This window comes from Vidua macroura, chromosome 7 (genome assembly GCF_024509145.1).
Source record: "Vidua macroura isolate BioBank_ID:100142 chromosome 7, ASM2450914v1, whole genome shotgun sequence".
NCBI classification, from domain to species: domain Eukaryota; kingdom Metazoa; phylum Chordata; class Aves; order Passeriformes; family Viduidae; genus Vidua; species Vidua macroura.
This window is the reverse complement of record NC_071577.1, coordinates 7,113,875-7,131,482: the sequence shown is the minus strand read 5'-3', so window position 1 is coordinate 7,131,482 and position 17,608 is coordinate 7,113,875. Positions and strand designations below refer to the sequence as shown.

General features: G+C 38.6%; 1 protein-coding gene across 9 annotated transcripts in view; it reads right to left on the bottom strand.

Moving 5' to 3' along the window:
* Positions 1-17,608, bottom strand: part of KANSL1L (KAT8 regulatory NSL complex subunit 1 like) — a 61,456-nt gene that overhangs the window by 17,601 nt on the left and 26,247 nt on the right. For all 9 annotated transcript variants that reach the window (XR_008437848.1, XM_053982087.1, XM_053982086.1 and 6 more), the window contains 2 exons: positions 14,879-15,000; positions 10,403-10,604 (listed from right to left, as the gene is read on the bottom strand). Coding sequence is in view for 8 of the 9 variants with exons in the window: in XM_053982087.1 (XP_053838062.1) it covers positions 10,403-10,604; positions 14,879-15,000 (324 nt within the window). In the remaining variant the exon portion in view is untranslated. The remainder of the gene's footprint in view (positions 1-10,402; positions 10,605-14,878; positions 15,001-17,608) is intronic.

Below are 17,608 nucleotides of genomic sequence, written 5' to 3'. Positions count from 1 at the left end.
TGTCAAAGCTTTCAGATTAAATGTAACTGTTTCCAATCATTCTTTTGATCTATCCAATGACAAACAAGCACCCCTTAAAATTTGATTCTAGGACAACAGGCATTATATAAATGCAAAAACAAACTTAACACCAGACTAAATAGAGGGGTTTTATCCCCTTAGTTAAGATTCATAGCATCAGTATCTCTAGGCACCTTGAAGAAGAAAGAAACTATATTGAACATTTTGAGCATACTGTGTACTTACACAAACCAAAAAAGCAAAGCCTTTACCTTGTCATAATTTAAACATCAGATAACCAACAGAAAGAAGACATACAGCAATAAACACGGGGAGGGATGCATTAAGAACTGATTAATAGGTAGTAAAAGGAATTACTAGAAAGAAGAAAGGTGCAAAGAAAGATTAATTTAGCTGCTTGGCTGCAAAGCTTGTTTAAGTATGGAAGGTAAAATGATGGATGGCACAGAACTGGTAGATGTGAAGTAGCAGGACCGAGGCAAAAGGCAGGGTGAAAACAGGCAGGAATAAGCAGCAGAGTGCAGGCCATAGACTGAGCTCTGAAAGACAGAAGGAAAGAATTAAATGTGATGATACAAGACAGCAGCAAATAGTAGTCTGTGCTCCAGAATGTGCTACAGAAAGTACTTCGGGGAAATAATGTGGCATAAGCTACTTTCTTACTGGATACATGTGGTAGTAACCCCAAAGATACTGCCATTTTTAAAGGTTTCTGATATTTTGCCAAATGCTTTAGATCCTGCAAATGGGAATGGAGAGAAAGGGACACTTAGGGGGATCTCAAGCCTATCATTGCACCAGCAGTCACATTTATCAACCCCTGGGAAACAGTTCCAGTGTAAAAAACTGTAAAAATAAATATGACATTTTCTTATGACTTTTTATGGAAACATGTCACATCAAAGGCAAGACTATCAAAGAACATTACTTGCATTTTCTGTACTTCTGCTTTCTGAATCAAAGAAAACTCTTTCTCCTGCCTGAAATACTCCAGGCTGCCCTTTAGCACTACCATTCATGAATTAGTGATGCAGGGATTATATCTACCACATAAAATTCCCTCCACCTAGTCAAAGCAGTCCTTCTGCTACATGGCATCAATATTCACAACTCACATCATCTCAGAAAATATCACATTAAGAAGTTTCCCTTTCTATCTGCTCCTTTCTTGTCAGTTACTGAGTTCTCTATGCTGGTACTGTATCTGAGAAACTACTAAAATCAAGTAAGCATGTTATGATGCTGGAGCAGATAACACAGTGATAGTGGAGGAAGGTTCATGTATTTAACTTTTTTCCCCCCCAGGAAAATATTCACAGTCCTAAATCCACCTTGATCTCCATACACAGGTGTATGCACAAGTGCTTTCAATTTAACTTAAAGAATTCTTTCCTAGCCCAGGACTCCTTCAAATCAATGTTCTGTTATTTTCCTTTGACAGACATATGGGACTCTTCATCTGTTAAACTTTAAACATCCATAAAGTGTTGGCAGAACTGGGTCCTGTGTTTGGAAACACTAGAGGGATAAATGCTGAAGTAAACTTAATGTTTCCCATTATATGGATCATTACACTGAAGCTTAAAGAGCTTTTAGGTACTTGCTCTACCTCAATGCACTAAGGACTTGCTTTTCAAAAATGCACAAAAGCATATTTCTTGTTGATATTTGGGTTTTAGAAATGAAGTAATTTACTAAATCTCTATTCTTTAAACTGCAACAGCACCACTTCTACCTGTCCTTTTTTTTATTAATAGAAGTGAATCACATTACAGTTGATAAATCTCTCATTCTTTAAAAAGAAATTCCCAAAAACTGATCAGTAAAATTACCTAGAAAGTATATAGCTAAGACCAAGACATTCTGACATCCAGACCATTAGTCCCTACTCACTTTTTCTCGCTTTAATCCACTTTAGCCCCAAACATATCCAGAATATTAAAGCTGAGCCAGTTCAAAAACATGCATACATGGTCAAACAACCTCACACTCCAAATCCATTTTGAAACTGTATTAAAATCCATTTGCCAATATCAGTAAATGGAGAATTCTTTTCTTCAACTTGCCTGTGATGGGAATTACAAAACGTTATGCCTGAATTTGTGCCTTGAATGCTCTGGCATCAACACCTTAGTAATGAAATCTTCATTAAGCCAGTTTGTAATCCAAAAGAAAATACAAACTTCATAGAAGAAAGAGCAATTTTATTTAAATATTTGTGAAGCTACTAGGGGGAAAAAAGCTAAGAAATTTGTCAGTGTCTTTGTTCCTAGCTACCAGATCTGGTTTAAATTTCTGATGGAGTAGTCTTCCACTGGAAAATGCTGAATTAGTGAAATCATGATGTTTCTCAGAAATGCTGACTTAATAAACTCTTGATGAAAAAATTTCAGAAGCCCTTAGTACTGCAATCAAAGCATTTTACTCAAAGGAAGTGATTCAACTTTTATTGAAATAAAATTGAAGAATTGTTTATTGGAAAACTAAACTCTCCTTGCTTGCAATTCCAAATAGAATACAGTCCACAAACCAATTGTCTTTTGCAGCAGTCAATTATTGAAACTTTAACACAGCAACAAAAAAATCCATCAAAACCCATCTGAAAACAAGCCCACATATATATCCATTCAGCCACAGCAATAACACAGCAACATTATGGCACACAGCTTTTAGGAGACAGGCCCCTACAGCAAACCTGACCACAATGCCAACCCTTCAGAAAACAAGAGAGGTTACAGAACTCTTATCAACCTTCCCCTTTCCCCTTGCTATACTACACCTGGTACATCTCCTGAAACATTTTTCTTCATTACTGAAATACAAACCCTCACGTTTCCTAAGCTCAAGCAGATATGAAGGATAATATTACATAAAATTCATTGTATTAGAGAAAACTCACTGTTTTTAAGAGGAAGTGAGGAGTGTACAAGCTTTAAATATTGAACTAAAATAGCAGCTCTGGTTTAAACTTATGAAGCTTATGAAATGAAATGGTGTCAACCAACAGACTCTAATTTTCTAGAGTATTACGAATTTTGAACATGGATTTTTCACCCTTAGTACTGTTTTACTGGGTTACAGAAAACATAGAGAGCAATTAATTTTCATACTCAAAACAATTCTTGTGCTTGCTTGTGGCAGACTGATGCAAGAGTCAAAGTACAATTGGCTCATGCCTCTGTTCTTGAAGGGTCAGAAGGCTGAACTCTACTGGCCATCCCATCCTTCTGCAGAGAAAAAAGTGTGAGTCTCTGAAGCGTGACATAACTGAAAGGAAAAATGTTTTGTGCTCCCATTTAAAAAAATTGTGAAGTGAATTCTCATTTTGTGGTTTCAGCTACTCATCACTAAAACTCTGACCATTTTTGGAAACATGCCCAAGTGTAACAGTACAGAGAGCCACAGTTCAATTATGCCACTGTGTCTGAATCCAGGAAGGTAATTAAATTAATTCAAATACACTCTGCTGAATACCTGTCACATCTGCTCCTGATTACTCTTATTAAGCCCAAAAAGGCAAGGAAAAATGCATTTATTCTCTCTACAAACACATTCTCAGGAGTTTTCAGCAATATCAAAGAAGAGCTATCTCCCTCAAAATTAAAAACTGTTCTTCAGTAAATGGGTAGCAGAGATTTAACTATGGGACTCAAGAGAACCTCTGTGTGGGTGGCTGACAACTTGCCTTTGAACACCAAACACACCAACTTTTAATCCTGTGCTGTGTACAGATCAGACTAACAGAGCAGCCTGTTTGCCTCAGTGCTTTAGCATCTGCCTGAAGGGCAGCCCACTCCTCCATGGCCTCCCTCTTCTGCACTCAACACCCTGCTCTGAGCAGAGCTGTGTCCCTCTGGCAGAACACACAGCTCCATGAAACCTTGTGTTTCACAGTGTAAATGTGCAGGTCTGAAGTGCAGAGTGCTTTTGGGCAACACACAATACATGGGACAGTGCAAGGTTCATCTGAAAGCCCCCAAGAGCTTCTTTCTTATTAACACGTAATGGGAGAGAGGGTGGGAGAAGCATCTAAGACATCCCTACATGGGAAGGTGCACAACAGATGCTGCTGACACACACACCCCTGCCACATGTCAGACCCTCCCTTCCAGATTAAGTTTTTATAGCAGTCAAATGGATGTGCTTTTCCATGCACGTCAGGTACAGGGATGCAGGCTGCTCCAGGATGTAAAATTCATCTGCCTTGGCCCCTCTAAAGCTGTCAGTAAAGATAAGATGGCAGATCCTATGGCAGAGACCAATTTTTTTCCAGGAAGAGAACGGAAAGTTTCACTAATGAAAACTTACTCAGCATCCAACTTATCACAAATTCAGATTTTTTGGTCAGTATCCTACAAGGAGTGATAGCTTCTACTGTTCTCAGAGATCACCCACCTCTCCTAAGCATACATGGAGTTTAGTTTCTTTAATCCTGCAATAAGCCAATGGGACTATCACCTGCTCTGTAGAAGTGCATGCTGTCTTCTACATCCTGAAACAAAGATGTTTTGTTCAACTAGAAAATCAGTTGAAAAATCAAGGTTAATGCTCAATCTTTGACTAGTTAAACCAAAAGAAAGAAAGATATGTTAATCCACAGGGATATCTTCTCAAAAACACCCTGCAGAAATTAACAGTAGATGTGATTAGCAAAACACTACAGAAATGTCACTACACTAAAAGTGCAAGACTGCAGAAAGCATGAAGGTTTTTCTTTCTGACCAAAAAAAAAAAAAAAAAATTCACAGGCTTACTGGCTTGCCACAAACCTCAGAGGATGGATCTAGTTCTACTGGCAGTATCACAGAGTTGCAAAGATAGAGGTGTTGGTCCCCTTCCCTTCTGCCTTCATGCCTCCCTCCCTCAGAGACAGAAGTCTTGTCACACATTCAGAATAGCTGTATGTGTACCAGAACTTCTCCTGCCACTCAGGTTCCATTGCTTTTTAACTAACAGAAGGCCTTCCTTTTTAACTTCCAGAGTTAAAGCAACAATTTAATTAACTATTATTTTTGCTTACAAACTTGGTAGCCAAGGGATTCTCCTTCCCATACCACAAGACTGACATATCCACACAGGTACCACACCACTTGCATTGAACCAGTTTGCAGGAGACTTGGCAACAAAACAACATTTTTTCAGAAGTTAGCAATGCCAGGAAACTATGCTGAAGCAGGTGGTGGAGCCAGTATCTAGGGATACCAAGGAAGAGGATGACAACGAGTAGACTCCACTCAATGCAATTTCTTTCCTCCCAAGTACAGACCCCTAACAAATAGCATTGCTATTTAGCAAGTAAGATAAAGTCTATGCATGCTGAATACAAATTATATGTGTATATATGTGTATTATATATAAATAAAAATATATACACACACTCTTTCCAAAAACATTAAAATTAACAAGACTTGGGAAAGACCACATGTATTTATCAAGTGACATAAAAAAAAAATACCACTGGCACTAGACATGGACTGGGAATGCTCCTGAACACAGAAATCAGAGAACCAGCATGAGATTTAAATCAAAAGAAGAAACACATACACTACAATTTAAATACTTTTCTCCTGTCTGCTTTGGAGCCTTCTGGACAAGCACTCACTTTTTTTCGAACCACTAAATGAAAGCAGATATTCTGCTCTTACTTAAAACCCAGTTGAGACTGCAGAGAAGAAAATGTGGCAATATGCAACTGCAAGAGCTAGCAACATTAGACCAACTGTTTGCCTGTGGTATCCAAAATGTAAGCTTTTGGACTTCAATTCCCAAATTTCAGGTGCTGGCACCTTTGTAAATTTGAATTCTGTTTTCTCCACATGCCTCAGTCCCCACAGCCAACTCTTTCTCCAGCAGGTGGAATACAATTACAATGAGAATTTTCAGATTAAAAAACCCCACCATGCTCTACAACTCTGCAAAGAAACACACAGGAACAAAATTTATAGTACTCCAATCTCACTGCTCTATTGTCTCTTACCTTTACTTAGAGCTATATAAAGTTTTTGTAGATTAAAAGTCTACATAGCATCAATTACATCTCTTGGCAAAACATGACTTGAAAAAAAGTGGAATTAATATCCTTTGTTAGGATATTAAATGAGAAACTAACAAAATATAATGGCAAAACAAAATCCTTGTCATTAAAAAAAATCCTGCAGCAAGTTACACAGGTAAAACAGCAAAAAATAAAACATCAGGGCATGTCAGCTAAGCAAACCTCTCTGAGAGTTTCTGACTAGTACAACACTTGTCTGCTTTTAAAAATTTAGTCACAGATAATTTAGTTCCTTCAAGTGCAGACAAAAAAATAGCAGGGGACAGAGCTACAATTTTCCTTACTATAGGAAAAGCATATGCAGAAGCACAAAGCATTAGAGTAGAGAATCTGGGGTGGGGGAAGAAGGCAGTTATAAATGCAACAACCACCGAGAAATGATTCAATAGGTGTTTGTGTCTTACAGTCCTGACACCAATCTGCTACTTACAGACTTTCTGGGTTTTAATGCTTAGATACTTTTGGTCTTCTTTCTTAGCATTAAATTACATAACACACATTTTATAGGAGGAGACAACGACCCGAGGTTTTGACTTGCCAGCTGTAACAATGCAAATGAGGGGCAGATCCAACATTTTGAACACAGCACTCTCAGACTTCCAACTCCCACCTGCAAACTTTGTCTCCTGTTACTAGAACACACCTCCATCTTACTCCTTTGTGCTGTTCTGCATGCAAGTTTTACCATTCATTCATTCAAATGTTCATGCTGAAGAAATGCACCACGACAATCATGTCCTCTAGACTGAAGCACAGACTGCAATCCCAGGGTTTGTTGTGCATGATTCACAATCAAGAAATGGCCTAATCTCTTTACAAAGCTGTTTAGATAAAGAAGAAAGATACAAAAGAGATTCCAGAGCCAAATGATGACTCAGGGATCATCTTGTGGTACTTAGTCATTCTGATTTAGGGGACAAGCGGATTTGGCCTCAAAGGTTGTTTCAAGTTCCTGAGGATATTGGATGGTGACAGATAAACCAAACACCCTGTATCCTGTTTTATTTATCTGCAATCTATCTTGTCAGTCTGGAAGGTCTTCTAGAGTTTCACAGACTTCTGTATTTTCTTTTAGATACTACCCTGTGTAAGCATTATTTAACTAGCACAGCAGGGGAAGGTGTAGTCCTTTTCAGAAAAGAAACAGCAGAGGACAATATAGGGCATCTCTCCACAGGCAACAGGAGGCTCCTAGGTCATACACACTCATTGTAAATGTATGTGGCATGGCAGTAGATAAGAGAAAAAATGTGGCTGCCTTCCCAGTGACCTTATGAACTAACAGATGGCATAGCAATTCACAGTTTCATACTTTACTTTTCCTAACATGGATGTTAGAGGGGTGAGGGGGGAGAATAAGCTTCCCAAATGAATCTGAAGAGATGTGAGGGATGACACTCTGAATGTCATTCAGATGCACAAAGGGTACAACCAGGCATTGCAATGAAAATCCAAATATAAATTCTTCAAAACTATCCCAGCATTTCTTAATGTCCCACACATAGAGGTCTGCATTTTGCTGTGATTCTCTGCTCATAATTCTTTAGTCACCATTTGCTCAAATTACTTTGCAGAGCAACATCTTCCCTCAGCACTGCCAGGCACTGCTCGCTGGCTGTTCAAACCAGGCACCACCAGGAGCTGCAACATTCAGGAGATTCAGTTTGCTCCTCTGACTTTGGCAAGCTGGAATTTGTTAATTCCACATCTGCTGTAAGACTCCCAGCTTGTTTTCAGGCCAGTGACGTTAAAGAAATGGGGGTCCTCACAGATTGTAGTACCAGGGGTTATATAAATATGTTAAATTTGAGGAAATATGGGAGAAGCACTTGCTAGAGAAGGCACACTAATGTTACATTAAAAATCCAACTATTTCCTATATGCTAAGAAGCTGCTCATTTTTTTCTGTGAAAGACAAAAGGAAATTTGCTGGATTACTCTGGGGAATATAAATGCCTTTTCAGAGAAAGCTAGGTATCAATCCCAGAAACCATTCCCTATTTTGCATCCTTACCCTTAGACATCTGCCTAATCCAGAAGCAAGCCTGGGCTGATGGCCACTGCTCTTTCATTACAAGATGAGCAATGTCATCAACAGCTGGGAAACCAAGTGTTGCAAGTGCAAGACTGTTAGAGTAAGATTTGTTGAATGAAATGATACACTGCTGATTGCTCTTAATTTAAAACCTCAATACTGATTTCGTTTGATTGTCAGAATGTGCTGGAAATGTCCAGTTTATTTTTATCACTTACTTCCTTAGCAGAATCCCTGATCCTCTGTTTTCAACCAACACTGTGTGAGAGGCTTTGTTCCCTGCTTTACCTTAATTTTCAAAACTTAACTGAGTTTGGCACTTGCATAATGACTGAAGCTGGCAACTCAATTTCTGCCATAATTTCTTATTTTCTCAAGGAAAAAGAGCTACAGAATCTGTTTGTACTCCATTATGTAGTTCTCCACATTGCCTCTAGGTTAACTTTCTCATGGAAAGGACATTCAAAAGCAGAGTCTAAACACAGAGTTTTGAGCTGAGAGCTGCAGTAAGCATAAACAGTATTCCCTACAGGGGTGTTTTACCCCGCTGTCTTTGGGACATCTCTTCACTTTTGGTACAGAGACACTGAAGCTGGGTTAATATAAGGTAACCTGGCACCAGAGATGTCAAGATTATGGAGCAGACACAGAGTTGCACCAGCTCCAATACTTGAAGCCTTAACTAGTAACCTAAAAACGTACTTTTGGCTTGCAGTCTACAGCCAAAGGTTAATTATAAATCTTTCTTTGCAGCCTACAAGTCAAAGTAAACTATCAAGCGTGCAGAGCAGCTAAGCTCTGTATCTGGTTGAAGGTAAAAATGTAAACTCTGCCTTGAATTCTGGCTGTCAGGCTATAGACATGGAGTTCCTGATCACAAGCCTTTACTGATATTCTCAGAACTGCACTAACTCTGGCCCACTTCTCAGAACACAGAGACATAGGCAGTGCTTGTAGAAATATGAAATACTCAAACCTGCAAGACAAGAGGCTTCCAGAAAGGCCTGTTATTTAGAAACTGCATCTGGAGTGAAAACCCTTCATGTTTAAGTCAAAGGAAAAGGAAAGTCCTTGAGTCTCTTGCTCAGGAACTCTCTCCACAGCTGCAAGAAGCAGTTGGAGTCATCAACCATAGCACGAGGCCTCCAACCTCTGTGACAGGATTGCATGGAAACAGTAAGTCCAAGTCCACAACAGTCTCCTTGGTCAATGCAAAGAAGATGAAAAGCTAACTAGGAGAAGGCAGAGCTCCCAGACTCACTTGCCAGCCCCATCCCCTCTGGCCCAAACCTTCCAGGCAGGCTGCCAAGTCTTTAAGCCCCACTGCCAGGAAGCTGGGAACTCAAACAAATAAGAAACTGGACAGTTTTTCAATAAAGTATCTTGCTAAAACTAGGACGCCTCTGCCATTTTGCAGAGAATGCTGAATCAGCATGGAACATCCTTGCATGGGAAATTGTTCCCCAGACCACTGGCACACTTAGTAAATCCTAGACAGTTAGCTGAGGAGACATGGAGACTTTCCCTCAATACTACACTTAAAAAGGCAAAGTAAAATCAAGAAATTATAACCTCTTGGGATTAGCACTGCTCTGAAGAATGAGTTCATACTGTCTCTGCTCCCAAATTAGACTGTTTCTTTAAGCACCACAGCTAAACTCATTATATATTCTTACCAGCAACATGCTATTAATATCATATGTGAGATATATCAGAGAGCCTTGCCCTGCACAAGACAATGTGTTTTTTTCCATTTTAAAATATTAATTCCTCTGTAACGCAGAAAATTCTCAGAGTTTTAAAGCACTCTTTAAGTGTCATGAAAAAAGCAATATAACTAATCAGAAACAGCAAAAATGGAAACAAGATTAAGATATTGCATTTCAATTTACTAGAAAATAATGTGCCACCAGCTGTGTAAGCTTTCCTGTAGCTAAAACAAATATTCTGAAAACAAGCAGGCAGATGCTTTACACTGTAGCCTGTCTCCTCAACAGTCAGGCCTCCAAAAGAACTCTCTTAGATTGTACAAGGGCTTTAAGACAGCCATAGAACACATTGATTTGATAAGCAGGACTCTGAGCTATCTTTAATTTTTACGTTCAGCTCATTAACTCTGAGCTCCTGCAGACACACCCAGTACTGGCACCACACACACTCCGTGGTCCCTGAACGCAACAAATAAGCAGCACAACATGCACCATTCCTCTGGCACACCAGACAAGACACATGCTGACTCAAGCAGCTGGACTCTTTGGTTTTCTTTCCCGAAGAGAGAGGCCAGGGCCTACCTGCTGATTCCAGTGACAGGCACTGTGCATTCTGTAGAGTTTCCTCTTCTGGAAACTGTGAAGTGGCCTTGTTCGAGCAGATGTGCTCACATTATTCACAGAGACAGATCTGAGCCTTGTCCTGTCTCTTCTTCTTTTCTTGATGTGCTGATGGTCAAGCAGCCAGCTGCTTGAAGAGGACACCTCTCTATTGTCTGAAGCTCTGCAGTTTCATGAATAATGAGGAGAGGAAATACAAAACATCAGATATGCTCCACAAGCACAGGCCATGATTTCACACACTGATTAGCATTAGCTATCTAATTCTAAGAGAATTTTATAAACACCACAAGGTTTTAGCATGCTGTTTCAGACAATTGTGTATGTGCTTTGTTTGCCAGTTAATTACTTTTCATGTCAGGTCAGGAAAGGGAGCTTATCATTCTTCTTCTCCTTTGTGCTCATGGAAACAAATGTCAAAATGAAGTTAAGCCCTCAAGCATATATCGAGTTTTGTTTTTTACAAATTCAAGAGCTCTCTAATAGCTTTAACCCGTATGAGTTTCAAGTTATAATTAATATTTCCCTTCATACTGATGTTCCATTGAAGACAGCAGTCATCCTAATGTAAAGGAGACCTAGAGTTCTGTCCTAATACTTTCAAGATTTTCTGGTTTTGATCAAGAACTGAAACCTAAGTAAAGTTTTACAAACCAGTGAACAACTCACTGTGAAGCATTTGTATCAAAATTAGGAACTCTACAACTTCAAGTGTAAAGAGTCAAAATCAAGTGCAAAGATGTGGCCAAAAGCAGTAGCAGCCCGTGCACATATGTGTAGAACAACCTCACACCATTCTCACCAACCTACAGCCTGTCTGGTGACCAGAATAGGCAATAACACCACAAGGTAAGAATTTAAAACACTCATTTGGGTGGGAATGACTCAATGGGAAGAATGAATTTCCCTGCTATAGGTATTCCTGATTTGATTTTGTTGCTGTAGCAACATCTGCATGCAAAGTTGAAGGCTTGCTGCAAAAAGCCCTCCAGTGTGCTTTTATTTTTACAATACTGAAGACCTTGACCACAACTCTGGACTGTCTGAGCAGTGCAGCCACATAAGGTATTTTGGCCTTGGTTCATAACAGGTCATCTATCTGCACAAATGATTATTTTGTCTTATGACAAGTCAAAGTTTTATTAGAAAAGCTGTGACACAATAGAACATGAAAATGAATTTATTACAAGGCCACTTATAAATCTTTTTTGACAGGTGGTATTCTTTTACCAGTACATTTTTATTAAATGAAAAGGCTTGCTATGGAAGTGTGATTAAACACACTTCCATGCTGTGTTGGAACAAGGTAACAAGGCTTTACAGGCTTGAATTTGAACTGTCTTCCCCACACAGCAATATAATCCAATAAGCAACACAGACACATGAAAACAACACGCTAATTAACAGAGGATTGTACAAAGTATTTAAAGGAACATAACAGTGAGTGCCAAGAAAAAGCCTGAAATACTGAGGCATGACATTCTTAATGTTAACACTGCATTTTTAAGGCTTGAGAAAGAAATACAAGGTTTACAGTCCATGGAAAAGACTTAAAATACTCTCTCTGAATTCTCAGAAACATTTTCTAAGTCAGATGGTCCCAAGCTCAACTTGTGGATTTCCACATCTCTCTCTTAAGTGAGGGACAACTTGGAGAGATAAATTAGAACAAAAAGCTCCTCAGCTTCACTCTTCACCGTCTGTGATTCCTGCCTTTGTTCTGGTGGTCTGCCAAGGCCCTTGGTAATTTCTCTGACATCAGCTATATTTACCCTCCTGTGCCTTGCAGCACTGCACCACCCCAGTTTCAGATGAAGAGATCTCATCTTCGTGGCCTGGAGCTCCAGTACATGGCAGTGGGTTTTCCTGCCACTTGTGTAAAAGGCTTCCCAATCAAGCTTTGAGTTACCCACTTGCTTTGATCTTAGTCTGTGTGGTTTTCAGAACGTGATTCTACAGAAGAGCAAAATGAACCACGGCCAGATGTGAAAGTCATAAGTTTGCCAGAATGCTCCTTTCAAGGCTCAAAGGTTTGCCTTTCTTGTTCCTAACCTTACTTCCAGATGCAAGCTTGCACAGCAAGCCATTAGACAGGCACTAATTGTGTTGAAGAATTAAGTTTTTCCTTCCTCTCCCTTCATAAGAAAGGGGTATCACTAGCTTAGGGAACTGCTTCTATGAGCATCTACCTTCATGCAATGCTTTGGGCTAATCTTGGCACCTAGATTCAATTGAGCAAGGAAAAGCAACACAAAAAAAAAAGAAGGCACTAATGTAATTAGGCCTTGACAGATGGCAATTCAAGGTTACCCACATTCAGTCAACCAGGAACTGTCCAAGCACCTCCACATCCACTGCGAACAGCCCGTTTAACCAACTGTACTGCAACCCCACAATTACCAACCCCAAAGCATCTCATGTTTAAACCTACTTTAAAATGGAAAATTGTGGTTTTCACATCAACAGCCTACAACTAATTGCAAGAACTTATTTAAGTGAAAATTGCTATCACCTGTTTTTTTCCCCCCCTCTCAAAAATAAAAAAATCCCCTTATTTTCCAGTTGATTTTGATTTCAGCTTCTGAAATACTGAATACAGTCAGAATGAACTCTAGAAAAACATGGGGAGAAGCAGCTAAGAATTAAGTTAACTGCAGCAAATTAATTAGTAACTAATAAGTTAATTCAATTAATTGAACACACAGCTACTACAACAACAATATACCACCAAAAACCTGAAACATGCTCAAAAAAAACCTCCAGAAGTAGGAGGCAGTGAATTTCTCTGCAGGATTCTCATGAGAACCACTCTATTTCATGCATCTTTAATGAACACTATTTATTCGCAGATTTCAAAACACTTCATAAGCAGTAAAAAATTAAAACTAACTGTTTAACTCATGTTTAAGACAGCATCTAGAAAGCCCTAAAATCTCTCAGATTCCCTTCCAACACCTACCTTGCCAAAGTCCAGTTTAGAGCTACAGCACTAAGAGAATCTTCCAAATCCTAAGGTTTTTTTTGGACTTTTTTAGGTCATGAGTAGAAAACAACCAACCTTAGAGAGTTGTCCATGAAGCAAACAATGTGTTACTCATGAAATGGAAAGACTAACTTTGGACTAATAAATAAGAAGAGAATTGGCTTGAAGTTACATCATTAGAGTCTCTCATCATGAAGTTCACTTCAGACACTCCTAAAAACATTTTTAAAAGCAGGAATTTTCCCTCATCTGTCTCATGAAAAAGTCAGATTCAAGACACAGCCTAAACGACTCTCTTCTTCCACATACCCATCTCTATTAGCAACTCCTATTTCAGGGCTATTTTTACTCCACATCTAAGAGGAACCTTCTGATTTTCTCCCACATAATCTATAAACAACTGATACATCAGGAGCAGGGATGTCACATGCCAGGACCCCTTCATCCTTAAATTTAGGGCAGAACCACACAATCACTGTGCAACAGAAGGCAGCTAAAGAAGCTGTCCATCCAAGCTGCTCACTATAATCTCTTTGTGGGAGGCTCCAGCCTCTGCAGCAAAGCTGAAACAGACGGTGTGGCCAGCTCTTCTTGAGTCAGGAGCCAGGGAATTATGTTCTTCTGCACACTCTGCCATAAACACCCCAGTTCTAGTTGGGAACAGGTTCTTCATCCACCTGATCTTAATTAAGACTTATGAATAACAGCATCCTCAAAAATCACATTACAAGTATCTCAGGAGAAATATCCAACACACCTAGACTTTTTGTAACTGTATTCAATTACCTTAATGTTGTTTTGAAACTAATATTTATTACAGCCTGTACTGTACTTAAAATCTTTAAATAAAATTTAGAATTACTAAGCAGTATGGACTAGCACTGAGAAACATTTTTCTAAAATATTAATTTCAACCTATAGTCATCCTGGAAGGTATGTCCATCCAGAATAAAATACCTTGAATGGAAAACAGTATCTCCAAATTCCTGAAAATGTGGGTGGCAAAGATAAATTTGGCCTTTTATTGAAGACTGATCTGCTTAAAATTAAGGAATTTACCACCCTGACATTGACCCCTGCTGAGACACGTGACATTGCTTATGTATTCTACTAATCTAGTTTATCAGTTTTCCAGAAATAAAGCTGGACTTGTTATGACAGAATGCATTAAGTCTCAAATAATCACAATAAATGTGTTCCTATACTCTTTCACGATTTCACAGATTCATCTCCCAAGTACTTAAACAGTTATAGTGACTGTACATTTATGATATCTTTAGGAACAACACAAAACCCTACTGTTTTCAACGTTACAATCAAGGCTTGACTTCTCTTGAAACCTGCAGAAAGCAGCTCATTTTTCCTTATTTAATATTGTAATGATTATTAGTTCCATATAGATAACTTTACCAAAAGTTATTCTCAAGAAAAACCCTTACCACACTGTCACCCACCTGAAGGAGATACCATTGACCAGCTGTCTGTGTCTGCAGGTCTTGGATGAAAGAGATGAAGAAGCTGGAGACAAATTGAGTGGAGCAATTAGGCTGCTGATGATTTCACTTAGTTGTGCACTCTGGAAAAAAAATTAAAATTAAAGGTAGTCAGACTTATCCAGACTCAAAAGTTCAAAGGTCCCGGGTTCTTGTTTTCCTACTTAGGATTTCGGTCCTGTACATCATGGAATAATTATATTTAGTTTCTTCCTGTGAATAACTGTGGTGGCATGGTTTTCTTTCACAATTATTATGTTCAACCCTACCAAAACCGAAATAAAACACCAGCACAACCCTGAACATTGTTTATACACTTGAAGTAGTACCCTGAATACATCAGTGACCTTAGCATTGTAACTAAAAGCCTTTAAAAGGAAAAAAGAAACCAGAACACTTTACAGCTGATATTACAACAGCTGCAACCAGAGCTGCTAACTGGCCATTTGACAAGCATTTCAACAGGGGAAAAAAAAAAGGTCAACTGTCTATTCATTGTACATTTTGTTCACTCCAAGTATTTTTGTTCTTAAAAGAATCCTCTTCATTACAGTTTGACAAAGGTGTTTTTATAAAAGGAAGTGTAACTACTTCAGGACTATTGTAATGACAGACAGAATGGATAGGATCTTCTGGTATCCTCAAAAATAGCAACAAGAAGCTGCCACCCTGCCACCCTGCTCTCCTGCAAAAAAACCTGACTTTCAAAACTGACCCAAAACAAATGAAACAAATGTAGCCAATTTGTAAGACTAAGAATTAATCCTTCCAAAGCAATGAATTGTGGACTGACTCCAAAAACATTTCACAATGATTTTTTGTTTTAAATGTCAGACCTTAAAGGCTATTCTCACAATACATGTAGCTTGCTTAGAGGAAACTCTGTTCTGCACACTGAACAGAAATTAAATGTATTTGAAATGGCATACTCCTTTTTTTTTTTTTTAAAACCAACCTTTTGCATTACTTTGCTGGATTTTCATTCAGAACTAAGAATATTTAAAACATTCATTGTCAGGGTTTACCTAGTAAATTTTCTGTACATTTTGATTTTACATTTACATTTATGCAGAAAGAGGAATAATTTTTTGTTTGTTTGTTTCATTACAACTCACATATTTTCTATTAACATTCAGGTGATGTAGTCTGGTAAAAATTTCGCATCAGAATAAAAAATTCAGGGATGGATATTAAAGCACAGAAATAACAACTCAATTGTAAAAGAAGTGGGCAAAGTAAACAAAATGCCAGTAAAATAGTTAGCAGATTGATTTTAAAATCTCAGCAGAATTAATTCTGTAAGGAGTAGTCTCTACTGAATAAAAGAGCATTAAAAAAATAGGCAGACTTCCAAAACACAAGGAAAAACGTACATGTAGCTATGAAAAGGACTTGAAAAAAGTATTAATAAAAATTGCCAGCCTTAGTCACTTTTATTCAACATGACTTTTCTTTTGGTTCACAAGCAAAATTCCTTATTCTTAACAAAGGAATACTTGAACAGCAGACTGAGGAATTCTGTGGGAATATCTGTAGATGTTCTTCAGGCTGCAGCATTGTTGCTCCTGACACTGAACAAGATACTCAGACTTTCAGAGTTAAGAACAGAACTGGTAGTCAAAAAGGAAATCAAACCCCAAGGCTTTTAGTGGTGTAAAAGGGAAGAAACCCAATGTGTTGTGTGAGAAGTGTTAGTCTACTTCCATGTAATTTTCAGATCATCAAAGTTCTTGGACCCCTTGGACCAAGTTTGTGGCTACTTGTGGACCAGGAAACAGACCACTATCCCTTAAATTGTCAAAAGTCCTACTGAAAAGTGTGTTTAATTCTTCAATCCACCACTTAAAAGAGGGGCCATTCATCACATTCTAAAAATGCTCTTTGGGTTACCTTATGCAATTGCCAGCACTGAGCATATAAATTTCCTGTTTCATTGCTTCTTCACTCCTGCCTGTGGTGGATAAGATTTATCAACCAGGGGAAGCATTTTAAGAACAAGAAAGTATGATTATCAAATAAGCAAAAATGGCACAGAGATTCAGGAACAGGCACTAGTACTTAATGCTATTACTTATACCTCTTTTAAAAAATGTGTGCGTGACCAGGAGTTTACGTAGAGCAGCAGAACAACAAATTAATGCCCACAGTGGTTTTGTTTTACACAAACTGCATAAATTCATTCTGTAAAACAAATTTCCAGTATCTCCTTCAGCAATGCAATCCTGCCACATCCTTCATGCACTTTCAGGCGAAAGAAAACCTTGTTGGATTCTATATAGTATTTCCTGGAATCAACCATGGAAACAGCCATTTTGCACACTGCAAAGCAAAACTCCACTGACAACTACGTCTCCTCTGTACCCAGTAAGCACCTGGAATTCCTCAGCTCCAAACCAGAGTCCTACAGTGTTTGAAAAGGCAGATGAACAATTGTATTCTGCTGGAGCTTTTTTATATTTTTTTTAATTTCAAGTGCAATATATCTCCGCTGTCAGCTGTTCTCTTTCATCTCACATTAAGCTTTTCCTGAAACAACCTGTGGAAACTCTATACTGACCCCACTGTAAAGCAGGAGCAGATTTGTGGATGGTTCTTAGAGGCTGTTATGTGTCTGCTTGGAGGGAAACAATGTGGTAACACAGACACGTCAGAAATAAAAGGTTAATTTGTAAACCTGCTGTACAGAGTAGT